General features: G+C 44.3%; 1 protein-coding gene and 1 non-coding gene across 2 annotated transcripts in view; one reads left to right on the top strand and one right to left on the bottom strand.

Moving 5' to 3' along the window:
- LOC130681112 (uncharacterized) overlaps positions 1–26,881 on the top strand; it is a 100,944-nt gene that overhangs the window by 26,313 nt on the left and 47,750 nt on the right. Inside the window, exons 4-5 of the mRNA XM_057493306.1 lie at positions 19,403–19,532; positions 23,318–23,533. Coding sequence (XP_057349289.1) covers positions 19,403–19,532; positions 23,318–23,533 — 346 coding nt within the window. The remainder of the gene's footprint in view (positions 1–19,402; positions 19,533–23,317; positions 23,534–26,881) is intronic.
- On the bottom strand, positions 22,575–22,712 carry LOC130681178 (small nucleolar RNA SNORA15). The gene has a single exon (XR_008994233.1). It is a non-coding gene; the product is annotated as a small nucleolar RNA SNORA15 (small nucleolar RNA).

Raw genomic sequence — 26,881 nt, 5'->3', positions numbered from 1 at the left:
GTGTACATTTAATGTTTGAAGGCCCAGGAGACAAGATAGATGCTCCAGTGATGGTGGCCGTTTCATCTTTGAACGTGGTGTTTTCTTGGTGAGCGCATGCAGTGAGCTTCTGTCCTCCGTCTCCTGTCAGTGACCCTTGGTCCCTCAGCAGGGGTCATCCCAGCATTGTTCTGGAGCCAGGGGCATGCTGAACAGTGCTTTCACAAACAGAGTCCCCTTGGCAAGTTCAGGCTTTGGGTCCTCCTATTCTGACTCCTCTAAAATGGCTGAGGCCCCCAGAGCCCGACTCAGGACAATTATCTTCTGTGAGAGGAATGATGATAATAATTCTTGCCGTGGACGGGTACTGATTAAACACCCAGACTGCATGGGAGGCAGTACACTCTCTGGTTATAAGGCAGTTAAAGTATGAAGTGACACAGACCTGGATTCAAATTCAGCAACCTATATCCCACCTTAGGAAAATGACTTAGTCTTTTGAACCCCCCCGTTTGCTTGTCTGTACTGTGGGGTAAATGTTTTCGTGTGAGGATAAAAAGATAATGCATCAAAAGTAAATGCATCTGACGTATCTAGCACATTTAGTAATTGTTGAATTAATGAACTCTTTGTCATGTAGCATATGTTTAATACACATTAATGATGAGGAGGAGATGCAAAGAAATGGGCCATTAGAAAGTCCCTTCATACTTCATAAAGTTTGCTGGAGTCCCTGTTCAGACTCCACGTGTCTCTCATGAAGGGCACAGGACCCTAACATCAAAAGTAGCCCAGACAGGATATGCCCCCGTGCCATGACATAAACAAGAAGATCTAGATGAATTCCCGATGGAACAAGAGAGGACACGGAATGTGCCCCCACCGTGTGCCAGGAGCTCCCAAAGGAAGACCAGCCACTTCTGCTCTGACGCCTCTTTTCCGTCTCTCAGCCGTGCTGACCGTCATGATGAGCCTGCTCCTGGCCTTCTGGGCTCTGCCCTCCCCTTCCCCGTCCATCTTTTATCTTCTCTTCCCTCCTGAGTTAGTTTCATGTGCTCCTCCTGCAATGGGCCTCCTTCTTGAGACTCGGAGAGATGGCAGCCTTTTGCCCCAGCTGCCTTGTGCAAGTTGAGCAAGGCCCAGTGCACAGAGAACCTTTTTCTTCCAATTTTCACATATCAAGGGAAGAATCTGACTGGCCCTTTATGGATCACATACCGGCCCCCCGGGTGTCTTTTTGTCTCTGGCCGAAGGGAATGAAGTGCTGTGCTTGGCCACATTTGTGTCTCAGGCCCTCCTACCCTCACCTAGAAGAATGGGGCCTCGTGATTGATAGCCCACCAGGAACACATGCAGAGTGTGTGTGTTGGGGGCAGTGTGTGTGTGTGTGTGTGTGTGTGTGGTGGAGGGGGAGGGTAGAGACTCTAAAAGGAACGGAGAGAAGATATCAGAAGACAGGGTAAGAAACCCACTGGACTGGTGCAAGTGGGAGCCATCATCAGGGACAGGAAACTCTCCCCCTCACCCAGAAAAAGTAAAGAATCAGGGAGGGGCCTGGCGGAGGCACCTCCATTCCCTAACCTGGGACCTCATCTCTCAGCACAAACTTATTATATTAAATAACATGTATAATATTTTCAACTTCGAGGCCCATCGTCATTTTTTTTTATAGTTTAAAGTATTTTTTAAAATTCATTTTATTATCATTAATCTACAATTACATGAAAAACATTATGGTTACTAGACTCCCCCCTTCACCAAGTCCCCCCGCAAACCCCTTCATAGTCACTGTCCATCAGCATAGTAAGATGCTGTAGAATCACTAACTTGTCTTCTCTGTGCTGCACAGCCCTCCCCGTGCCCCCCAACACACATTATACATGCTAATCATAAGGCCCCTTACTTTTTCCCCGCCCTTATCCCTCCCTTCCCACCCTTCCTCCCCAGTCCCTTTCCCTTTGGTAACCGTTAGTCCATTCTAGGGTTCTGTGATTCTGCTGCTATTTTGTTCCTTCAGTTTTTCTTTGTTCTTATCTTCACATATGAGTGAAATCATTTGGTACTTGTCTTTCTCTGCCTGGCTTATTTCACTGAGCATAATACCCTCTAGCTCCATCTATGTTGTTGCAAATGGTAGGATCTGTTTTTTTCTTATGGCTGAGTAATATTCCCTTGTGTGTATGTACCACATCTTCTTTATCCATTCATCTACTGATGGACACTTAGGTTGCTTCCATTTCTTGGCCATTGTAAATAGTGCTGCGATAAACATAGGGGTGCATCTGTCTTTTCCAAACTGGAGTGCTGCATTCTTAGGGTAAATTCCTAGGAATGGAATTCCTGGGTCAAATGGTATTTCTATTTTGAGCATTTTGAGGAACCTCCATACTGCTTTCAACAATGGTTCAACTAATTTACATTCCCACCAGCAGTGTGGGAGGGTTCCCCTTTCTCTGCAACCTCGCCAACATTTGTTATTGTTTGTCTTTTGGATGGTGGTGATCCTTACTGGTGTGAGGTGGTATCTCATTGTGGTTTCAATTTACATTTCTCTGATGACCAGCGATGTGGAGCATCTTTTCATGTGTCTGTTGGCCATCTGAATTTCTTCTTTGGAGAACTGTCTGATCAGCTCCTCTGCCCATTTTTTAATTGGATTATTTGCTTTTTGTTTGTTGAGGTGCGTGAGCTCTTTATATATTTTGGATGTCAACCCTTTATCGGATCTGTCATTTATGAATATATTCTCCCATACTGTAGGATGCCTTTTTGTTCTATTGATGGTGTCCTTTGCTGTACAGAAGCTTTTCAGCTTGATATAGTACTGCTTGTTCATGTTTGCTGTTGTTTTCCTTGCTCGGGGAGATATGTTCAAGAAGAGGTCACTCATGTTTATGTCTAAAAGGTTTTTGCCTATGTTTTTTTCTAAGAGTTTTATGGTTTCATGACTTACATTTAGGTCTTTGATCCATTTCAAATTTACTTTTGTGTATGGGGTTAGACAGTGATCCAGTTTCATTCTCTTACATGTAGCTGTCCAGTTTTGCCAGCACCATCTGCTGAAGAGACTGTCATTTCCCCATTGTATGTTCATGGCTCCTTTATCGTATATTAATTGACCGTAAATGTTTGGATTAATATCTGGAGTCTATATTCTGTTCCACTGGTCTGTGGCTATGTTCTTGTGCCAGTACCAAACTGTCTTGATTACTGTGGCTTTGTAGTAGAGCTTGAAGTTGGGGAGCGAGATCCCCCCCACTTTATTCTTCCTTCTCAGGATTGCTTTGGCTATTCGGAGTCTTTGGTGTTTCCATATGAATTTTTGAACTATTCTAGTTCATTGAAGAATGCTGTTGGTAATTTGATAGGGATTGCATCAAATCTGTGTATTGCTTTGGGCAGGATGGCCATTTTGACGATATTAATTCTTCCTAGCCAAGAGCATGGGATCAGTTTCCATTTGTTAGTGTCCCCTTTAATTTCTCTTAAGAGTGTCATAGTTTTCAGGGTATAAGTCGTTCACTTCCTTGGTAAGTTTTATTCCTAAGTATTTTATTCTTTTTGATACAATTGTGAATGGAATTGTTTTCCTGATTTCTGTTTCTATTAGTTCATTGTTAGTGCATAGGAAAGCAACAGATTTCTTTGTGTTAATTTTGTTTCCTGCAACTCTGCTGCATTCTGATATCAGTTCTAGTAGTTTTGAAGTGGAGTCTTTAGGGTTTTTTATGTACAATATCATGTCACCTGCAAATAGTGACAGTTTAACTTCTTCTTTACCAATCTGGATTCCTTGCATTTCTTTGTTTTGTCTGATTGCCGTGGCTAGGACCTCCAGTACTATGTTAAGTAACAGTGGGGAGAGTGGGCATCCCTGTCTTGTTCCCGATCTCAGAGGAAAAGCTTTCAGCTTCTCACTGTTCAGTATGATGTTGGCTGTGGGTTTATCATATATGGCCTTTATTATGTTGAGGTACCTGCCCTCTATACCCATTTTGTTGAGAGTTTTTATCATGAATGGATGTTGAATTTTGTCGAATGCTTTTTCAGCATCTATGGAGATGATCCTGTGGTTTTTGTCCTTGTTGATGTGGTGGATGATGTTGATGGATTTTCGGATGTTGCACCATCCTTGCATCCCTGGAATGAATCCCACTTGGTCATGGTGTATGATCCTTTTGATATATTTTTGAATTTGGTTTGCTAATATTTTGTTGAGTATTTTTGCATCTACGTTCATCAGTGGTACTGGTCTGTAATTTCCTTTTTTGGTGGGGTCTTTGCCTGGTTTTGGTATTAGGGTGATATTGGCTTCATAGAATGAGTTTGGGAGTATTCCCTCCTCTTCTATTTTTTGGAAACCTTTAAGGAGAATGGGAATTATATCTTCTCTGTATGTCTGATGAAATTCTGAGGTAAATCCATCTGGCCTGGGGGTTTTGTTCTTGGGTAGCTTTTTGATTACCACTTCAATTTCATTGCTGGTAATTGGTCTGTTTAGATTTCCTGTTTCTTTCTGGGTCAGTCTTGGAAGGTTGTATTTTTCTAGGAAGTTGTCCATTTCTTCTAGGTTTTCCAGCTTCTTAGCATATAGGTTTTCATAGTATTCTCTAATAATTCTTTGTTATTCTGTTGGGTCCGCCGTGATGTTTCCTTTCTCATTTCTGATTCTGTTGATGTGTGTAGATTCTCTTTTTCTCTTAATAAGTCTGGCTAGAGGCTTATCTATTTTGTTTATTTTCTCAAAGAACCAGCTCTTGGTTTCATTGATTTTTTTCTATTGTTTTATTCTTCTCAATTTTATTTATTTCTTCTCTGATCTTTATTATGCCTCTCCTTCTGCTGACTTTAGGCCTCATTTGTTCTTCTTTTTCCAATTTTGATAATTGTGACGTTAGACTATTCATTTGGGATTGTTCTTCCTTCTTTAAATATGCCTGGATTGCTATATACTTTCCTCTTAAGACTGCTTTCGCTGCGTCCCACAGAAGCTGGGGCTTAGTGTTGTTGTTGTCATTTATTTCCATATATTGCTGGATCTCCATTTTAATTTGGTCATTGATCCATTGACTATTTAAGAGCGTGTTGTTAAGCCTCCATGTGTTTGTGAGCCTTTTTGCTTTCTTTGTACAATTTATTTCTAGTTTTATACCTTTGTGGTCTGAAAAGTTGGTTGGTAGGATTTCAGTCTTTTGGAATTTACTGAGGCTCTTTTTGTGGCCTAGTATGTGGTCTATTCTGGAGAATGTTCCATGTGCACTTGAGAAGAATGTGTATCCTGTTGCTTTTGGATGTAGAGTTCTGTAGATGTCTATTAGGTCCATCTGTTCTAGTGTGTTGTTCAGTGCCTCTGTGTCCTTACTTATTTTCTGTCTGGTGGATCTGTCCTTTGGAGTGAATTATGTGTTGAAGTCTCCTAAAATGAATGCATTGCATTCTGTTTCCTCCTTTAGTTCTGTTAGTATTTGTTTCACATATGCTGGTGCTCCTGTGTTGGGTGCATATATATTTATAATGGTTATATCCTCTTGTTGGACTGAGCCCTTTATCATTATGTAATGTCCTTGTTTATCTCTTGTTTCTTTGTTTTGAAGTCTATTTTGTCTGATACTAGCACTGCAACACCTGCTTTTTTCTCCCTATTGTTTGGATGAAATATCTTTTTCCGTCCCTTGAGTTTAAGTCTGTGCATGTCTTTGGGTTTAAGGTGAGTCTCTTGTAAGCAGCATATAGATGGGTCTTGTTTTTTATCCATTCAATGACTCTGTGTCTTTTGATTGATGCATTTAGTTCATTTACATTTAGGGTGATTATCGATAGGTATGTACTCATTGCCATTTCAGGCTTTAGATTCATGGTTACCAAAGGTTCCAGGTTACTTTCCTTACTATCTGAGAGTCTAACTTAACTAACTTAGTATGCTGTTACAAACACAATCTAAAGGTTCTTTTCTATTTCTCCTTTTTCTTCCTCCTTCATTCTTTATATATTAAGTATCAGATTCTGTACTTTTTGTCTATCCCTTGATTGACTTTGAGGATAGTTAATTTAATTTTGCATTTGCTTCGTAATTAGCTGTTCTACTTTCTTCACTGTGGTTTTATTACCTCTGGTGACAGCTATTCAACCTTAGGAACACTTCCATATATAGCAGTCCCTCCAAAATAGACTGCAGAGATGGTTTGTGGGAGGCAAATTCTCTCATCTTTTGCTTACCTGGAAATTGTTTAATCCCTCCTTCAAATTTAAATGTTAATATTGACGGATAAAGTAATCTTGGTTCCAGGCCCTTCTGCTTCATGGCATTAAATACATCATGCCACTCCCTTCTGAGGCCCATCATCTTTTAAATCTGTTTGTTGATCTTGGAAATTCTACAAACTTCCTGTCTTTTCACTGAAATGATGAATGCCAGCCTGGTGCTTGGTTAACAGTTGGCCCTAAATAAATGTTTGGGGGATGAGTGAATATATGACCGACTTCCCCCAAAATGCTGGGCGTGCATTTCTGCAGGAGTTGCAATGTCACTTGTAAATATGACTTCATGCTCCCTGTGTCATCTCAGCTTTCTCTGGCAGGAGGCCTAAGTCCCTCCAGCTGCAGGTCTCGTGGCGGGAGACGCAAACGAATACCAAAGGAGGTACATTTGCAGAGCTTTACCTTTTTTAACACAATCTGTTCTCTTGAATTTAGACGTTCACTTTTTGAACTTTAATAACTGCCTTCCCTAGGCTGGGTAATGTGAGTCTCTGTCTTCTCAAGATACTCTGTGATTTCTCCCCATTGACATGCACCTCCTCCGTCGAGTGGTGGAGGCCAGGGCTCCTGCAGAGAACCCACCAGTGCTGCTTCCGATGATAGTTATTCCAAGAGCACGTACTCAGGCATTGCTGAAAGACCTGTACACCTGGGGGCCCGGGGCCCCACCAGCCTGGAGGTTAAAACAATATTTAACTAAACTGAACTTACTGTGGTAATCATTTTGTAATATCTGTATATTCTATATATCTCAAATCATGATGTTGTAAACCTTAAACTAATGCAGCGGTATATGTCAATTATAGCTCAATAAAATAAAATTGGAAAATAAATAAATAATTCGAACGATTGAAAAAAAACCCAACAATCTTTTAAAATGAACAGTATGTCCGTGACTCTGTTCCTACCTTCCTTTGCAGGTATCAGGGCCCCCACCCTTCAATACCTCCCAGAGAGTTGCAAGGGTTTCCTAGAAGGTGTTGCATGGCACTCAGAAACACAGGTCAGCTGGTTCCCCGTTGGTTTTGAGCTGCTCCTGTCGCCCTGTTCTGCCCTCCTGCCATGCACCGGAGCCACCAGTGTGTTTCCTCATTACCTGTCCATCCCAGGTGGAGTCTGGCCCTCTGCTCAGGCTGCGGCAACTTGTCCACCCAATACTGGTTATAAAGCAGCCATTGGGACCTTATATATTAATACTTCTACTGTTCAGAGTTAATAATAAAGACACTTTTATCATTAATTTTGTATCATCATTATTATCATATGACCTTTATTGAGGGCTTTTTGTGTGCCACAGGCGTGATGTTAAGTGTTTTATAGAAATTTCATTGACACCAAACATCTCACAGATGAAGAAACAGGATCAAAGAGGTGAGGGAACTTTCTTAAGATCCCATAGCTAGTAAGACAGAGAGCTGAGCTGGAGCCAGGGTTTGTCTCTCTTGAGGGCCTCATCTTCACGCATTTTACACCCACTTGTCACTGACTCTGTCTGGAGTTGAAGGACCATCTGAGTCCTAGCAAATACCACAGTCAGAATCAAGCCTTCCTTTGGTTTTGCCACAGGCATCTTCATCGGGGCTTATATTCTCCTCCTTGAATTTCCCTTAGGATGAGGTTTTTTTCTTTCTCCCAGAAGGCTTACCTGCTCTTCACACAGGTAGGTTCGTAGTAGGGCAGCCCCACTAGCCCAGAGAGTCTGAATTCTACAGTGATCTCCAATGAGGCTTTCAAACTGCATGCCACACAGCCCCCTCCACCTCCTCCCAATGCACACACATTTGCTTTTTGAATAGACTATCCATCAAGCTACAGACTTGCTTTAGAAAAAGAAAAAAAAAATCCCTTGTCGAAAGATCAGAACGAACTGCTTTTCATTGATCTATGCTACGCCTAGTTCAATCAGCTGGTGGGGGAGCGATTAAACCCACCGTTCCTATGATTGGTCTGAATGATTTTGTGACTGGATTCTCTTCATCCTCCCAGCTAAACTTGCTGAAACTGTTCCGATTGGGGACCTTGTTATTAACTCTGACTCAACATTTTGTGAGTGGAACCTGGGATGCATAACGCAGCTAAGGACGTGCCCTCCTTCCCCTAACAGCCCATTCGGATGTATCTGGCTTCAGATCCTCCACATCCTTCTCGTACTGCAATCAGATGGCTGTGCCTCTGGGACTGCCTCTTCTTAGGAAAGAAACAGCAAAAGCAGTTTCACCCTCGCACCCCCTGGAGCCCCACCATCTCTGCCTTCAGCCTGCCGTGTGTGTAGGAAAGTTGACTTTCTCCTTTTTCTCTGTTAAGATTTTTCTTTCCTTTTCTTATTCTCTTCTCCTTTTGTATGCTTGATGTAGCCAGGCCCGTCGGCTCTTGAATAGAAGCCCAACTTCAATATAATGAGAAGCACTGTCAAATTCTGTTGAGTCTTTTAGGAAACACCAAAACTGGACCTTGTGCTAAAGAGAACATCACAAAAATTTTCTCTTCTCATTTACATCCCCATCTACACGCCTCCTGCTCTAACTCTCTCCCTGAGCTCTTCAAACTCTCCCAGACTCTCCAATCTTGCCCTTGCTATCTCATCTTTTGCTTCGACCTTTGCTTGCCTTTCACCTCTATCCTTTCATCTTCCAGGGGTAGATGTTTGCTCTCCCCGAAGCACAGTCATCAAGGTCGTTGGTCTTCTCTGTTGTGCTCTGATACCAGTGTACACAAGGCTGCTGCCATGCATGGCTGAGAGATGGTTCTCCTTAGCAAGAAGGAAAGACAGAGGTTGAATCACTCCTGCTTCCTACTTACACCTTCAGTGGAGGGGTCATTGTGAGACCAGTGTGCCCTGTGTTGCAATGGACACTGCAAAGTGGATTTTAAGACAGGACTTTGTCCCCCCTTCTGAGGTGCTCACTGTCTATGGGGGAGAGAGCCCAGTGGTGATTCCAGTATTGCCTCCTTCTTAGGCTAATTGCATTTAAATGTTAATGAACTAAAATTGGAAGTTCAGTTCCCCAGTCACACAAGCCACATTTCAAGTGTGCGGTAACCGCATATGGCCAGTGGCCGCCCCATCGGACGGCGCAGACACAGAACGCTCCCACATTGCAGAATGTTCCAGGGGACAATGCTGCTCTAGTCATCGCTCCATTTTTCCTATTGAAACAACTGTTTTACGAAAAAAATTATTTTTATCAGCAGCAACGATTTAGGATTAGTGTCATGTGACAGCAAAAATGGACCATTCCTCCGAGGGCGCCCTGCCCCTCTGGGTCTCCAGTGAGAAGTCAAGCTAAAACCACTTGGCGCTGTCTGATACGGCCTCTCCCCTCCATGGAGGGGGGCAGGAAGCTGGAGACGTTAGCAGAACAGGTGCAAAGGGCATCCCCATTCCTAAGGGGTATACTCTCCCATGGAGGCCTCCATCCACGATTCCTGCAAGGTGAGGGAGCCCTCTCTCTGCTAGCCATGACCTTTGTACCACCTCTTGTTGGGGACCAGTGGCATTTCTGAGAGATTCATTTGTTGATCTCTGCATTCCTGGGAAGCAGAGACATCACTGTCATTCTTGTCACCCTGGGTCTGAACCTAGCCCCCGAAACCTTGAAGGATCTGTTGAATGTAAATTGAATTAGATTGAATGTTCTATATCACCAATCACTGCCAGGCACCTGTTTAAAGTCAGTGACTTGGTGAACACTAACATGGCACATAGAAATTTTAACCTTTTCGGAAACCTTCTTAGGAATAAATATCTATTCCTCTCCCAGGAGAGGCTGAGAGTAAATAAATAACTCCAGCTCCAAACACCAAGGGGTTATTCTTGGCATCAAGGGGACCTTGTTTGGGACCCATCGGTAATAGGCTTTTCTGTTTCTATTGAAAACAGACTCTTGATATTTAGCTTCTCAGTGTATCTCCTTGGCCATTTTGTTCTGTGTTTGAAATACTACTGACAGGTGTTTTGAATACTAATTTGGACAAAAGATATATTTCCTTTCTCAGAGGAAATAAAACAGATTTGTACACCTGTAGCCCCAGCTGTATGCCCTCATCACCAGTCCAGTTGTACAGCTAAAGGGATCTGAGTGGGGCAACAATGGCATGATTTGCTTAAGAAATAAAGTGGTAGATTACCAAAAAACACCAGATGTGTCAGAGAACTTCATATGTGTCCTATAGCTGCAGTGGTCTGTTTTTAATAAAGATAGTGGTGGAGAGGGTCGGAGGGTCATGTGGAGCCCGACACTGAGGGACAATGTCAGGAGAACCCGAGTACCCACAACACGCGCCTTCCCACCTCTCCCGGAGCGCAGGTGGCCTCTCTCTCCTGAGGTCCACCCAGGACAGTTCTGCTGTTCTGAAGGGAGAGATGCCCTTTGAGATTTGCCTAAAAGCTGTCCTGGCCTAGGACAATGAATGTGTATGTTTGTCTTCCATAGCAGATTTGTATCAGTCTATTCTCTCAGTCTCAAGGTAACAAAATGAGTCCTTAAACAAACCCAAAAAGAAAAAAAAAAGAATTGATAGCAAGATTTTCTGAGATCAATGCCGATTGTTCTAGGCATTGTCATGTTATCAGCTGAGATGAAGAAACAAAAATGAAAACATCTGGGGAAGTGAGGGAATGGCTCAAACATCTGCTTCTCGGCCACACCGTGGATTTGGAGTGGGATGTTTGGGTGAGCACAGGTAGCAGCCACAAGGCTAGGGCAGGACGAGGAAGGGCACACCTGGTGCTGCTCGGCCCAGAGCAGAGCCTCCCTCTGGGCAGGCCCCCAGCCCCCCTGGCAGGGCTGCCCCGGAAGCTGGCCGTGCCGCTCAGCAAGCGGCGGGAATTGTACCCCGCGCTCTGGGATTCGGCCGTGCTCCCCCGTTGTGGCCGGGTCTCCTCTGGCTTCTGGGATCCCGTACTTCCCGCAGACACGTAGGAAGGGCTGAACCACTTTTCTTCATGGATTTCCCCAAGAGTTGCCAGTCCTGCGTGTATTATGACCGTTTGTCTGCCTTTACCCTTCTTTTTCCTTGGGCTCTGTCGCGTCACTGATGCGTTGATCTGTTCAAGTCATCCATTGCCCTTTCCTCTCGTTCTTTCGGGCCCCAATTTAAAGATGCCATTCTTTTTCCGCTTCTCTGAATTATTTATAAGAACCCGTAAGCCTTTCCTCCTTAAAGACCACCACGCTAAGGGGCTCCGTAAATGTCCGCCATCAGTCACAACTGCTCTGTGCCCACAGGGGATTAAAACTCTGAAAAGGACGATCACACCAGCTCTCTTGTACTGGGTGCTGGGGTCCACCCACCGGGACCCCCTTTGGGGACCCTGGCACTCATTCTCCCCACCACCGGGAGTGATGGCTGCGGAAGGCTGGCTCTGTAGCCCTCCTGAGGAATTGCCCTCAGCTGAAGGCAGCCTCTTTGCTCCAGGTTGCACCTGCTCCCTGGGGGCAGCTCTTGTCCCATGACTGGCTGATGCCAGGGTATAAAGGCCCCGTCCCCTTGCCGCGATTCATGATGAATTCAGGGACCATCAGCTATGGAACTTTCTCTGGATAAAATGAGACCCTTTAACTATGACGTCAGTGTTCAACTTCTCCTTCTACGCAGTTCAGCTTCCCTCACACCAAAACGGGCGCTGTTCCCTACAGGACTCTTTGTCAGACCTCCCGCACGCAAATCTCACCTCAGAGTCTGCTTCCCAGGGATCCTGACCTGTGACACCTTGGTGTGATGGTGATAATGAGGACGGTGGTGGCGGTCGCAACGATAGCTTATGCTCCCCGAGACTTACTGTGTGCGAGGCACTCTATGTTACATGTACTGTCAATGCAATCCACACCAACTCCCCATAGGGTCAATACGTTACTATCCCCTTTTTGAGAGGAGAAAACTAAGGCTTGAGGAGATGGAGCAACCCACCTGAGGAAGAGCCAGAGAGCTAATGCTAAGGATTTAAATTTAACTTTGATGACTGCAGAGAACCATGAGAACAATTCTTTGGGAAAACCTTTCTGGGGTCATTATTTTGACTGCTTGCTTGTCTGTGTGATTGCACACCTCCCGGTGGTGGTGGGGTGAGCACTCTGCCTGCACTTGTACAGAACCACTCATCACTCCGTAATGTAATCAGCTTTTGTGATTCTGTTTCCCCATGAGAATTTTAAGTCCCCCTTAACTGTGGATATCGGACACTTAGTATACACTCAGCATATAGTAAATGCCCACTGAGACAGATGGTCAAGAAGTCTCCTTTTTGTAACTGGGAAAACGGAGTGACAGTCTCACAAGAGGAGAGCAAAGTAATTAGCTAAGAGCACAGTCTCTGCCGTCTCACTTCTTGCTTTCACACCTTGGCTTGTGAATGTCTATGGTCTTGGTTTTGCTCTCTGTAAAATGTGGGTAACGTGGTTTATCTCTTAGCATTGTTATGGTTGTTGAACACATTAAATGATAACCATGCTCATAAAACACTTGATGCCATGCCTGCCATATAGTAAGCACCCTATAAATGTTAGCTGTTACTGAATGTTACAATTACTAGCTACAAATAATTCCTTTTGTCCCTATGCCCTATCACCAGAGAAATTAGAGTGGAGGATTCTGGATATCTGCTAGCGTCTTGGGGTCCCTTCTGTCACAAAACCCTATGTGAGAATCATGGAAAAGGTCCTCTCTTGGATATTTTTCTTTGTGGGATCAGAAAGCTGATTTTGGGCTAATGGAGCAGTATTTTCAACCCTAAAGGCACATGAGAATATGTGCCTGGGCTAAAAGAGACTCCCGGAGCTGGGGCCAGGATGTGTACACCATTATCACCCTGACACGCATCCAGAAAGTGATTGTACTAGAAGAAGCTCAATCAGGCAGCACCCTCTATGGTCAGGAATTACTGCAATAGGGGAAGGGAAATTCACTGCCATTCCCCACAAACAGAGAGGCCTCATGGACTTACTGAGTACTTGTCACACTTGAATTCAGTGTCTTGGAGATGTTTCAGAGAATTGTAAGAGCTCAGGATTTGAAGAAACTTAAAACATGTCACCTAGTCCTGTGTTTTAAATCCCTTCTCTGACATCTTCACAAACACCCTTAGTAACCAGGAACGTGAGGCCTACCTATAATTTTTATCAGCAGTTTGGACATAGAAGTTAATGGCATGATAACCACATTTTCAGAGGACACAAATCCAGGAGGAGGAGCCAATTTTTTGGATGAAAAAATTAGGATCCAAGAGCAAGCCAAACAAATCGGAATGATGAACCTGATCTAATAAGGCTGCATTTAACAAGGGTAAATATAATCCTTTGGACTAGGATCAAAAAATTCAACTGCTCTAGAGGACAACGAGAGCACTTTTCATTTTCTTATCTATTTAATCATCATCTATTAATTTTTACCTTGCCTCATTCCAAAAAGGACTTGAAATAGCTTAAAAAGAAACGATACAGCAACAGCTCCTCAAGTGTGTCCCCAGATCAGCAGCAGCAGGACCTGAAAACTTATTAGAATTGCAAATTCATGCACCTCACCCAGACCCACTAAGTCAGAAGAACTTGGGGATAGGGGTCCCGCAATCCGTGTTTTAACAAACCTCCTGGAAATTCTGATGCATGATCAAGTTTGAGATCCACCAGAAAAGAGTTTATGATTTAAAAAAATGGAAACTCTGAAGCATTCAGTAAGTTAAAATGAAGTTGAATTTAGAATCACATAGAGAATGAATGCCACAGAGCCCTGCAGCTTGGGAGTTTGGTGTGTGTGTGTGTGTGTGTGTGTGTGTGTGTGTTTTACAAATTTGGATTCAAGCTTCCTAATAGCCAATGGAAAGAAAGAAATATAATTAGTTTATCCATAGAACTGGGCCTGTAAGACCCCATACAGCCAATCTTTGTGCTGAGATTTGAGGAGAAATACTTCTGTCTTTATAAAGAATCAAACTCTATTGTAACAAATGATACGCTCAAAGGAAGAAACACGGTGGCTTTCTGAATGCCATTTCTTTGGCTGGCTGTCTCAATGGAACCAGTGATGGGGCAAGACGGGATTCCTATTGAGTATGAGTTCAAAATGTGTGCTTCAGCATCAGTAGAGGCTAAGCTGCTGTTCATCCTACTCTTCTCTGTATGATGGTCTGGCAACGTTTGGATTCCCATCGTCAGTACTGGGGATCCTGACAACTTGACGAAGGAAAGAGATGGCAGGAGATCGAAACTCCTTTCCTATGGGTGACCCCTACCCTCCTTTCACCTGGAGAATGCAATACGGGGGATATTCTCCTCCTCTGCGTGTCTGCTTTGCTAAACTCCTTTGGGCCAATTTTGTCTCAAATTAGAAAATCAGTAAATTATAGCTGGGCTGGTTCTTCTGTCGTCTACTTAGTGGTGTCCTTTAAGAAATCATTTGTGTCTTCTTTGGTATACTTAGCACATCCAAAAGCAACGAACAGATCCCAGATCACTGAGTTGCGGTGACAAGAAGACACAGCAGCCTACCACAGTCTGTAGATAACAGAACGACACCCTACCAGTCAAACACTCAAGCCTGGAAGTCAGGCGAAAAGGGCTTGTGTCACAGTGCAGGAACCTGCCATATGGCCTTGGACTGGTCTAGCCCTGCTCTTGCACAAAATGGAGACTAAAATGGCCCAGACTTTAATACCTAACATGTAGCATCATCATCATGGCAACAACTTTTGTGGACTCTGGTAGAACATAAAATGAAGACAGCCAGACATTTCTCATGAGATGTTACAAGGCTGACAACCATCACTTAACAGATAATAGGAAATATAGAGGCCAAGGTGAGCTTGCCTTCCTTTAGCTTCTAGACAAGATCTAAGCATCCCGAGTCAGTGTGTTTCCCCAAGACCATCAAGCATCTCTGCCTCTCTGCCTAAGCTTTGATTTGATGCTATTTTAAGCAGAGCCACAGGATAAAGGACCCCCAGGTGGTGGCCTGAGTGTGAGAGCAGGAGAGGGCTGCAGAGACTCAGCCCGGGTCCCGCTGCTCAACGATGGCAGTACAGGAACTGGAACCCATGAGGCCTGCATCTGTTTCCTTTCTGCACTTTTTCTTAACCTTCTTGCTCCCGAATCTTGAAATTACTGATTTTTAGCAACATTTGATTTCCTTGCATCTGACATCTCATAGTGCATGGGATATACAATAAGGAAGGAGTGTGAAGACCTTGATTCAAATCTCAGCTCCGCCATGTACCTATTATGTTGTCTTTGACAAGTCAGCTTTCTTATCTAAGGCGTCTCAGTATTCACATCTATTGAATGGGAAGAGCAGTAGCTGTACTTCTTGCCTTTCCGGATTATTACAAGGTTGAGGAAGTGTAGACTGTACTCTGTAGTGCAAATGTAAGAAAGCATCAGTTTTCAAAGAGATTGTCCCCACATTTCCCTGCATCTGCTATCACATCCCTCATCTGTCAAGCTTTTCAGGGTCCCTTTCTCAAATCCCTGCCTTCCTTCCTTCAGGATGTTGTATCTCGGGAAATATCCTTTATACCTAGGCTTTCAGTAATAATTTAGTATGAGAGGAAAAACAAAAGCCTTATTTACTGAAATCACACCAATCATCAAGAAAAATAAAATTCCGTAGCAGAACATGGTGTCAAGCACTTTCCAGCACTATTTTCTTTTGCACTGATCCACATAAATATTAGGTAATATCTGAAGATCACCCACTCTGTAGGTCTGAATCATCAGGCATAGTCACTACCACCACCCAAAAAATTCTAAATGAACATCAAATTATCCTACAGAACACTGGAAACTATAATTAAGAAGTTGTATAGCTTGATAAGCCCCTGTTTTTTCCTGTTGTGATGGAAAAAAGAAAAGTGCTAAGCAGTTCCAAGTTTAAGTCCATGGCCTCACCATTCACTGTGTGTGTGGCCTTGGACAAATAACTTAGTATCTCTAAACAGTATTATTGGTTTTGTCTGAAAAAACAAAACAAAACATGAGATCAATGATGTCTGTTCAGTAGGTGATTTAGGGTTATTGGTTTAGTATTTGGTTTGGTTTTGTATCTTTTGGTTTCACGAGGCAGAGACCACACACGTCAGCCAAAGAAAGAGGTTCTCTTATCAAGGTGTGTGTGAAATAACAAAGGAGCTCTTGGAAATGAGAGCTCGGGAGGCGTGCCGGGGCCTGGCCCCACCGGGCACAGAGACTGGACCTTCCCGTTCTCAGTAACTCGGCAATGACATTTGTAAAGTCCACCGCGGTGCAGGCTGTTGGGTTAAGTCCACCGCTCTGAATGTCTTTTCTTTCAATTCCCTCACCTTCTGGCTCTTTCACTTAATGCTTTCTCAGAGCAAAGGTCAGTAGGTCCCTCTAGCTCAATTTTTATTTTGACATCCTTTCTGATACTAGGCCATTTTCTTGCTGCATGTTTCCGAATTCATAATTTTGAAAGAACATCCAGTTCTTAGATCAGCTCAATTATTTCATAGTAAGGAGTGGGTCCCTGCTGAGATTATGAATGGCTGCTCCTCCAGTACTAGGCTCCCTGCTGGTGCTGCCTGCTGTCAAAGAGGTAAGTTATAAACGTGGGCCCTTGGATGACCCTTTACCAAAGATGGTGGGAAATGTCCCCACAAAGAGGTCACAGAATGTCTTCTGTTAGCACTTGGGTTCTCGACATGTTTGAATTTGAATCCTAGCTTTGACAGGTTCTAAAGACATGACCTTAAGCAAGTTACTTAATTTTGCGGAGTCTCAGTTTCCTCATCTGAGAAATGGGTGTGATAGTTCAGGCCTCGTAGGACTATTACTGAGTCTTAAATAACAAAAGCAAAACACTCAGTACAGTTCCTGCCACAAACTGAACCCTCAGTAAAAGCCAGCTATGCCCATCTGTGTTAGGATGAGGTGCACGGGTAGTGCCACGACACAGGGCAGGGACAACATAAAGATACTCCATTAGCAGCTGTTTACCACCTCTTCCAGCTGAGACAAACAGCACTGACCCATCCCCTGTCCCCTGGGATATACCTGCTTCCTGTTTCCTTCCTGAAGATGGGCGGCTGTCCCCAGGATCCTGACGGGATCGCTGCATGCCTCCCCGAGGAAGGGGATGCTACAGGCTTCTGGGAAGCCAGCCTTAGCCCTTCTCACTGGTGTTGAGTAGCTGCCATCACTGGGCCCACCCCATGCTGGGTGGAGGGTGACGAGTACCCAGGATGCAGCCTTCTCCAGGGGCTGGCACATTTACAGAACTGTCAAGTCATTGCTCCTGGCCTTTACCCATCGGGGTCTTGGGAAATCATAGGTTTATCACACAAAGACAAACACAGTGAGCTACAATATGCGTGAAATGGTAGGGAGCGTTTGACTTGGGACGTGGAAATTCCTCTCCCTGTTACACCGTGATGCTGCATTTGTTCAGTTGTGTTGGAAAACCGGCTGTGTCACAGAAGCGATGCTTACAGATAGCTGAAGTTTTCCCATTTCAGGCCTGAAACTATTTTTAACCTTTGTGTAATGGGTCTTCCTACGACGTCTCATGCACTCCTGCCTTCTTACCAGAAGATGCCGACGTAAAGGCTAGCATTTGTTGTATGCACACAGGTACCTGGCACCGTGCATAAGTGCGTAACTCTCGTTAATTTTCCAGACAACCCTGTGACCCTAAAAACAAAGTAGGGCCCTTATAAGTCTACCCATACATTTCATAAATATGTCCATGACTCTGAGCATCCCTTGGCTGCCTTTTAAAAGAAGTTAGTACTCAATCAGGCAGTACATATTTTTAAGTATTCATGAATATTCCTTTATTCAAGAGATGCTACTTCTGTACCTAGTCTGTTCCTGTGGGCCTGATGTATGCCGGGCACTCTGGGAGCGAGGAAATAGGAGGCATGTGGCTGCCTCCAAGGACGCACACGTTAGAGATACTGCAACTGGGACAACGTGTGATGCTTGCCTGATTAGTGGGCCAGAAAACCTTGAGAGGGTGATGACTCTTACACCCACCTTTCAAGGAGTCCTCGTCCTCGTCATTAGTCACTCCCCGGGGATAAGGCTGCTGAGCACAGACCAGGGGATGTAGGCAGAGTTAGACGATTCAGGCTCCAAAGAGTGCACGAGAGGAATGGGCAGGCCGTGCGTGAGAAGTAGCTCAGCCATCTTGCTCGGAGGAGAAGCTGTGGCCAGGGGCTCCTGGACCCTGGGCCGGACCAAGGACTTCGGTTTCTATAACCCGAGTCTTTCTTTAGACGGTGGCTAATGAAAGCAGGAAGTACATGAAAACTACACTTGGTGGAAAAAGTACACACTCCGTGGGATGTGTTTTGTCATTTGACTAGTGAATAATGTGCCACGCAGTTTCCAAGAGTAGCTCTAAAAAAAGTAAGAGCCATTGGGAGCATTGATGGCATTATTAAAATCAAGTAGATGGTTTTCCAAGATGATGACTGAAGTATATTTTAATGATAACTATTTCAAAAGTAATATGTTAATAGAAAATAATCTAATTTCTCTTATCCAGAGATAACCAAGAATTTTGAAACCAAACCCCCAGTATTCCCATATCCACGGGTCCACCCCTTTGAGCCCTCTTTTCGAGTCACCCTCCTCCAGCTGGAAAAAAATGGGGTCTCTTGGATCACAGTCACCACTCTGGGTGCTGTTTATGGCACCCTGGGCTGGGTTAAGTCTGCGTGATGGTTGAGGCGTGACACTTGTTTAGAGACATTTTAGTGGGTCTGTTTTCTCTTTCTTGCTTTCTCATAGCCTGGCCAATGGCCATCGTGTCTGGCTGCTTTTCCTGTGTCTCCTTATAACATCTTCCTGGCGTATTTTTTACCCTCTTTTAAGTGCTGGAATGGCTAGTGACCAAGCTAGTCAGTTTGTGTTTTCAAACTAAGAGGAAGCAGGCAGTGAGAGGGGACAAAGGCACTGTCTTTGGAGTTCCTGTAAACTGTGCAACTGCTGTTTGGCCTGCCAGGGGAGCTTTACTTGTCTAGAGAGATCATTGTTCTCCTTTATGGATGGCATCTGGCCAAGTGATTAGGCCCATTTTCCAGAAAGAAAAGACAGTAGAGAGGGATGGGGGAGGAGCAAGGCAGGGAGGGGTCCGGAAGGAGAGAAAAGTCGAGCCAGTGAGTTTTTTGGCATCTTGTTTTGAATTTCTCTCTTTTCACGCTTGTGGTTCACAGTGGTTTAAACTTCCTGGACGTGATGGTGCAACAAGGGAATATCGACAACCCTCCCAAGACTCCCCTGGTGCCGGGGATCAAGTGCTCCGGGATTGCTGAAGCTCTGGGGGACAGCATGAGAGGATATGAGGTAATATTTTGACTTCTGGCTGAAAGAGTAATATTTATCCAGAATCCATTGAGATTATAAAAGACTATACAACAAATGCTTGAAATAATCTATGATGCATGTTATTGTTTTATTAGCTTTATTAACAATGTTTATAAATGATAGGACTTTCTAAATGTCCCGCACCTCTCTTGTGTACCATCTTGGTTGTTTCCGGCAACCATCTGGTGAAGTAGCCAGAGGACTTCTTTACTCACGTTACATAGCTATTAATAAGAGTATTTAGCCTTGGAGTAACTAAGTGTACACCCTCCCTCCCCTGGCCCATGCCCACCATTGTCTTATCAGGTCAGGTTCAAAAATCACTTGCAAAACACAAAAGTTGGGGAGAAATAGCCTCTGTATTTTATGATTCGATTCCTTTACATATATACTTAACGTGATGCATTGAAGTGACCATTTATAAATCATTATTCCAGACATTGGGGACGTACCACTTTGAATGGAGATTTTAAAGCCAGAGGACAGAATTGGCCAATGGGTTGATGACTTCTGGAGTGGCGCAATTGATTCAAAGTGTTATTAAATTACTCTATTTTGTACATGTTCAGAATTTTCCATAATAAAAATTTTTGATCGGTGAAAAGATATATGACCCTTCCTACCATTGTTGTACAAATCAAATAGGATCCAGTCTATAAAAACTGTGGGCAAATCAATTGCCCAGAATTGCAGCAGTTCTGAGTGAGAAAAGCCAATAGAAATCAGGTCCAAGAGCTCTTGCTTATAACTAAGTGCTTCCCCAGGGAGCGCTGAGTGGAGCTAGCATTTGAGAATCCACCATAACCAGAAATTGGGCAAGTTATCTTTCTGAGCATCACCACAACCCTACAAGGTTAAGGCTGTTATTACCTGCTCAGAGATGAGGTTCAGGAGGGTTCAGCAAGTAATGAGGTTCAGAAGGTCAGAAAGGAGTTAGTAAGAGTTGGACGTGGATTCAAGTCACCAGTCTCTTTACTCTTCCTGCAATGCCATGATCTTCATCCCTACTCTCAACCTGCAAATGCTGCCATATTAGATGCCGGGAAGAAAACCCTGCAGCGTGCAATGCCAGGGTGCCCTTGGCATTCAATCTAGCCAAGACTAGACTGCTGTCTCAGTCCTCGTGCACCTGAGCTTCAGTATACTCTGGGAATATCTATATGCTCCAAATTCACTCTGATGAAGGTCTGGAAATCTCAGTCTTTTTGTCAGTGGTTTCCAGGTCAAACAGCAGAATAATGTTAAGATGCACTTTTTTTCTTTCCTTTCCTAAGACGTTTACATTTTCTGTCCCCAGGTAAGCAATATAATCAGAGGCAGCACCGTCTCCCTGAAAGAGCTGTGTATAAGAAATACTCTGTGTTCTTCACTCCTCCACATGGTCCCACAGGACCGTGAGCTCCTCTGTTAATCCTGAGCATGGATAAATAACCCATTATTGCAGAACATTAGAGTGGATTAAGGATGCTGTTGGCCTTGGTTTAGAGGGAGGACTTACTATACTTGATCATATCTGTTTTCCCTTATCGAGGTTCTTCTGCTGAGTAGCCCTGGCTTGCTTATTGTCAACCCCCCCTTCACCCCATTCCCCGCTAATGACTTTCAGCTGCACAAATAAAATACAAGAGGCCATCTACAGGTTTCCAGTCGGTGTGATTTTGAAGAAAATCAATACAATTTTCCTTCTATAGTTTTTACATAAGACCTTCCATCAGGCCGGAGGTGGGATTCTGTGTGGCAGAACCCTAAATAGCTCCCTTGGTTTCATCCATTGCAAGGGAGGCTTGAGAAGGTGTTGCCAGGGGTGCAGCAGTAAAACAAAAATTTGGACTCAGTCACCCAGAACTCATTTCTGTTTCTTAAAAGAATCAAATAATGAGGTGAAGTTGGATATGTATTTTTTTAAGTTGCCTCCTCCTGGACTCAGCCTGGGGCCGATGCTGTGGCTTAGCCACTTTTGCCATTTTGATAATGAAATGTTAGAGATGGCGCAAAGCTGAACGAGAGAGCTGGTGCGGCAGCTCCGGAGGCAGTCGGCTCCTCTGTGCTGTCACGCATCTTGGGGTTTTCATGATCCTGTGCAGCAGAGGATGTCAGGGTCAGACCTCAGTTATCCTCTGGTCTTAAATATCCTCTAAGATGATATTCCTGACAGTCATCATTTGGTCTTTAACCTTTCCAGGAATTGGGACCCTCACTGTGCCAGGAGCTCAGCCTCTCCTTCCCATCAGTTCTTTCATTAAATAGCTATTCCGTCTGCTTCATGAAATATAGTGGGTCTGTATTTAGCTTTTGATCAGTAAATTGTGAACTCCATGAGATCAGAAACCAAACTGTTCACTTTAAGAGTAACACTGATTGCTCTCTCCTCCTTTTACATGCAACGGTGCGACATGCACTGCATGCATATTATGTTATTTAATCTTCATAAAGACCCTTTACTAATATTATTCCCATTTTAGAGTTGAGGAAACTGAGATATGAACACTTAAACTAATATTTCCAGACTGGGTAGGATCCCCTTTTGTACATCCTTATATAACTCTGTCTTCTTGGCAGCACTTATCTCAGGTGTCATGAATTAATTATTTTTATTTGGAATCAGCCTGCCTAGATTCAAATCCTGGCCCAGCTACTCTTTAGCTACATGACTTGGAGCATGTGCTGTAATCTCTCTTTGCCTCCTTTTAACTGTCTGTGAAATCTATAGTCATCCATCGGTAAACCGGGACTCTTGTGGGATTCATCTCATAGGAGGTTTCTGTTGTTGTTTGTTGAGTAGGGGTAGAGAGAAATGCTAAGCTAAAAGGAAAATAGAACAGGAGAGTCAATTGTAAAAATATACATAAACTAAAACACACATACAGGAAAGCCATTAATTTATGGAGAACTCACTATGACCACAGCAATTTGAAGATTGCATTTGAAAGTCGTAGCACATGCAATTAACTTCAAATAGCAGAACGGTTCAATTTAACTGGCACTCGGCAGCTCATACAAGCTATTGGTAACAGTTCTTGGGTTTGTATTTCCCTTTAATAGTGATCTGTTAGGAAAATACTTAGCAGACCATCATAACCACTTTAAAGGGAAGACTGTTCTTTCTTTTTGCATGGTGTCTGGCTATATAAAATACTGATAAAAAGTATTCAGCCATGCCTTCAGAGGGGTTCTGTAAGGATTACATGAGTCTGAACATGTGACACCCTTAGACAATACCTACCATGTAATATGTATCCAAAACATGTTAAAATGTTCACTGTTGTTGCTCACACCTGGTGGCATGCTCCTATTTTTGCCCTAACCTGGTTACTCTGGTTCAGTCTCCCGCCCTTAGGTTTACATGGCTCTTCCGATGCACCATGTGTCACGTCCCCTGCAATTAGTAGTAACCCAGTGCTAACCTTTGATGTAAATAATACAGTGAGTGAGCCTGGCAGGGAAGCTCCCAGGGTGGCGGGGGACAGAGGAGAGTAGGTGACTCCTGGCCTTGCCCATGCATGTTGTCTGTTTATGCTCAAGAAGAGGGTAGAGAACCTGGCCTCCATGGCCCCTGAGAAGTTTTCCTAGATGGGCTTCAGCGTACCCACCCATGCCTTGCAGTTCAGGGCAGGTAAAGGTGTGCATATTTGAGGGTTTCAATGTTTTGTTTTGTTTTTTCTGGGATGGAATCTATACGTTTCATCAGATTCTTAAAGAGTATTTGAGAAATTCCTCTAAACAGATTAAGAAACCTCCACTGACCTTGTGCTTCCCATGCCCAGATTGGGGACCATGTCATGGCATTCGTCAATTACGATGCCTGGGAAGAGGTGGTCTGCACGCCAGTGGAATTTGTCTACAAGATCCCAGATGTCATGAGCTTCTCTGAGGCTGCTGCATTCCCCATGAACTTGGTCACAGCCTACATGATGCTCTTTGAAGTTGCCCGCCTCCGGGAGGGGACGTGCGTGCTCGTGCACTCGGCTGGCGGCGGTGTGGTAAGTTGGTGGTGCCTGTGCGTGTGAGTCGTCTTCCTGGAAGTCGTAGCAGTGAGAGTGGAGCAGCAGCTGCCGATGAGATTCCTGGGTGGCATGTCCGTCAGTACGGATGAGCTGTACTGCTCAGGTGAAGGCCACGTGGATGGCGGGGCTCCTATAGGTGACTGTATTGGAGGCAGGGTGAGCCTAGCGCTGGTTTCTCCGGAGTTTGGGAAGGACTCCAAGATGGCACGTGGGGGCTCAGTGGGTGTCACAGGTGGTTTCTACGGAGAAGGGCTCTAAGTCCTGGTGCTCCGATGAACTGTCATGCCAGTCATTGTGAGACGCCTCATCACTCATGTACTGTAAATATTACCTGAAATACCAAAATGGCGGATGATCTACTTTTTCAATAAATTGCCATGGATTTGAGTTAGTTCCCATATTACTGACATCATTATTCATGTGTTCGGTTATATTTTCTTGAGTGGGAGAGAGGTGACTGGAGACTGTACAAGCACACTAGGAATTACACATAAACCCAAGTACCCCGACGAGAGTGAGTGCAGAGGGGAATGTCACCTGTCACATGTGTCTTTGACTAGGGGAAAAATAATGGAAATAAAAATCACCTCTGTGCAGTTCAGGGATGGCAGAAATTTCTTCCATGGTTTGGATGTACGTCAGTGCCAGGTATTCAGCACATGTTGTATGCCTGCCAGAGGCAAGCACTGAGTTCTCATCATGGTCTATTGGCATTGGAGAAGAATCCTAGTCTTTCTGAGAGTGAGAGGGATTATTCGTTAATTCATCAAGTATTTATTGAGTACATACTATGGGCACAAAGATTAAAAAGAGAATGTCCTGATTACACCATCTAGTAGGGTTTGAGAGCTTCTCGGTGTTGGTGATTCTGTGGTTTGATGAACTCAGAGATGAATTCTTCTGGCTGGGTCTATCTTGAAGATGTTTTCACTGGATGTGTTGTTAACATTGATTTTTTCAATCTTGAATTTCTATAACTATCGAACCACTGCTTGGTATAAAGCACATCGCTGTCTTGGCTTTCCAAGGAGACCAGCTCACACACAGAAACATGAAGGCAAAAAGACATGCAAGCTTTAGAAATTCTTTGAGAGGAATATCTTCAATCATGTTAGCAAAGTCGCTATTGTCTTTTGACCATGAGTAAAGATAAAATAAAAGCTAAATATCCCTCTGCAAAGAAATAGATTTCAGTGCCAGTGAATCTACAAACAGCAAGCAAGCCATTTGAATTGCTGGTATTTATGATCTGAGCGTGCTCAGCGTACAAGTATTAGAGACTTGTTTTCATATTTTCAAAATCAGTTCCAGTTTTGACAGTGGTGTTGAACTTAGTTCTCTGAGACTCAGTGTTTAAACATTGGCACTGATGATGTTTCCTTTAATATTTTTATTTTTTCATCAGAGTTACTTCCTGGAACAAAGAGGCATGTACCAAGGGCATGTGTCTCACAAAAGAGAACAAAAAATCTTGGGGAATAACATTGTTACCAGGCCTTATCTGGGGTTACAGATGCTACAACAGTAAGAACTAAAATGTGAAACAGATGAAGAACTGGGGAAAGAGCCAATGAGGGAAGCATGGGCTATGATGTCCTAAAGCTTTGCTGAGGACCCTTGCTTCCTTGCAGTGGGTGCAAGGAAAGCAAGAAGATCAGCCCTAACCTAGTGTTCACTGGATGGAAACAAACCAGTCACTAGGGACACTAACTAGTACTGGGTTCTGAGACTGGGGAAATGTTTCTCTCTGTGGTTTCTCATAAGAAATGTGTGCTGACATGCAATGAACGCCCTCAACAAAACTGTTACAGTAAATGCAACTATTTCTTTGATGCTTTTTTTCACTGTGTGCCCCTAAGGAAGTCTGATAGCACCAAAGTAAAGCAACATTTCATGAAAGCAAATATCCTGGGGCCAGAAGGATGTGGTCTGGCTTACTCTGTGGATGGTTGAAAGGTGTGGTTGGGCCACCCATCTTTCAGGTGAGTGGGTCTCCATAAATAGCACAGGCAGTGTGCAGCATTGAGTTCAATGTTACCGACAGGAAAGACTTCTGGCAAAGTGCACAGCCACGTATGTAAACACTCAACTAACCCAGGCAGAGGTGACACTGTCTCACAAAAACCAAGGAACCCTAAGGAGAGCCCAGAGCATTCCATTACACTGCCCCACTGTGGAAAGACCAATGAGTCACCCCCACAGAACTAGATTCCCCCCAGTAAGACCAGCCAGTACTCTCACAGTGGGGGAACCTCCCTGGAGAATACTTTTTTGTGTACTACCTGTGCTATCCTGGAGAGGAATGGAGAGAGAATTCCTGTCACTGCTCGGCAAACCTGGTTAAGTGCAGCCCCTAGCTGTGTGGTTGCTGGGGCGGGCAGGACGACAGCCTCCCGGAGGGCCCCATCCTAATCCCTGGCAGCCGTGAGTGTGTCACCTTACATGGCACAAGGACCTTGAGACGGAGCGACTATCCCGGATTATCCAGGTGCGCCCAGGGTAATCAGAGGGGTCCTTAAAGACGGAAGAGGGAGGCCGAGGAGTCAGAAACATTTAAGGATGTAGCACTGCTGGCTTTCAGAGAGGAGGTGGGGACCATGAGCCAAGGCATGGGGCAGCCTCTGGGTACTGGAAGAGACAAGGAAATGGATTCTCCCCTGGAGCTTCCAGAAGGAACAGCCCTGCTAACTAACACTTAGATTTTATCCTGGAGAAACCCATTTTGGACTTCTGAGCATGAGAACTGTGATGTAAGAAATCTGCACAGGGTTTTGTTGTTTTTAGCCAGTAGCTCTGTGGTAACTTGTTGCAACAGCAACAGGAAGTAAGCGCGCCACTTTCCCTAGGCTGCCCCCTCTCCCTGCGCCGAGAACCCGCAGAGGCCCGAAGGAAACGCAGCTCGCAAGTAGCAGAACTAGGACTCATACCCTCATCTGGCTGATGCCAAAACCTGTTCTTTCCACTTGACCACCCAGGGTGTTGAACCCCAATCATTCATTCATTGAACAAATATTTGCTCAACCTCTACCCTGTGCAAACTATAGACATTTTCGAGTCAAAAGACTGGGCCACATACATGTTCCCTGAGTCGATATTGATGAGACGACAAGATTAAACCTAATTCACACAGAACCCAAGAATGGACTAACAGTTACCAAAGGGAAAGGGACTGGGGAAGATGGGTGGGAAGGGAGGGATAAGGGCGGGGACAAAGAAAAGGGGCCTTACGATTAGCATGTGTAATGTGGGGGGGCACGGGGAGGGCTGTGCAACACAGAGAGGACAAGTAGTGACTCTACAGCATCTTATCACGCAGATGGACAG

The sequence above is a fragment of the Manis pentadactyla genome, chromosome 15 (genome assembly GCF_030020395.1).
Source record: "Manis pentadactyla isolate mManPen7 chromosome 15, mManPen7.hap1, whole genome shotgun sequence".
Classification (NCBI taxonomy): domain Eukaryota; kingdom Metazoa; phylum Chordata; class Mammalia; order Pholidota; family Manidae; genus Manis; species Manis pentadactyla.
Note: the sequence above shows the minus strand (reverse complement) of the source record. Positions and strands in the feature narration are given on the sequence as shown.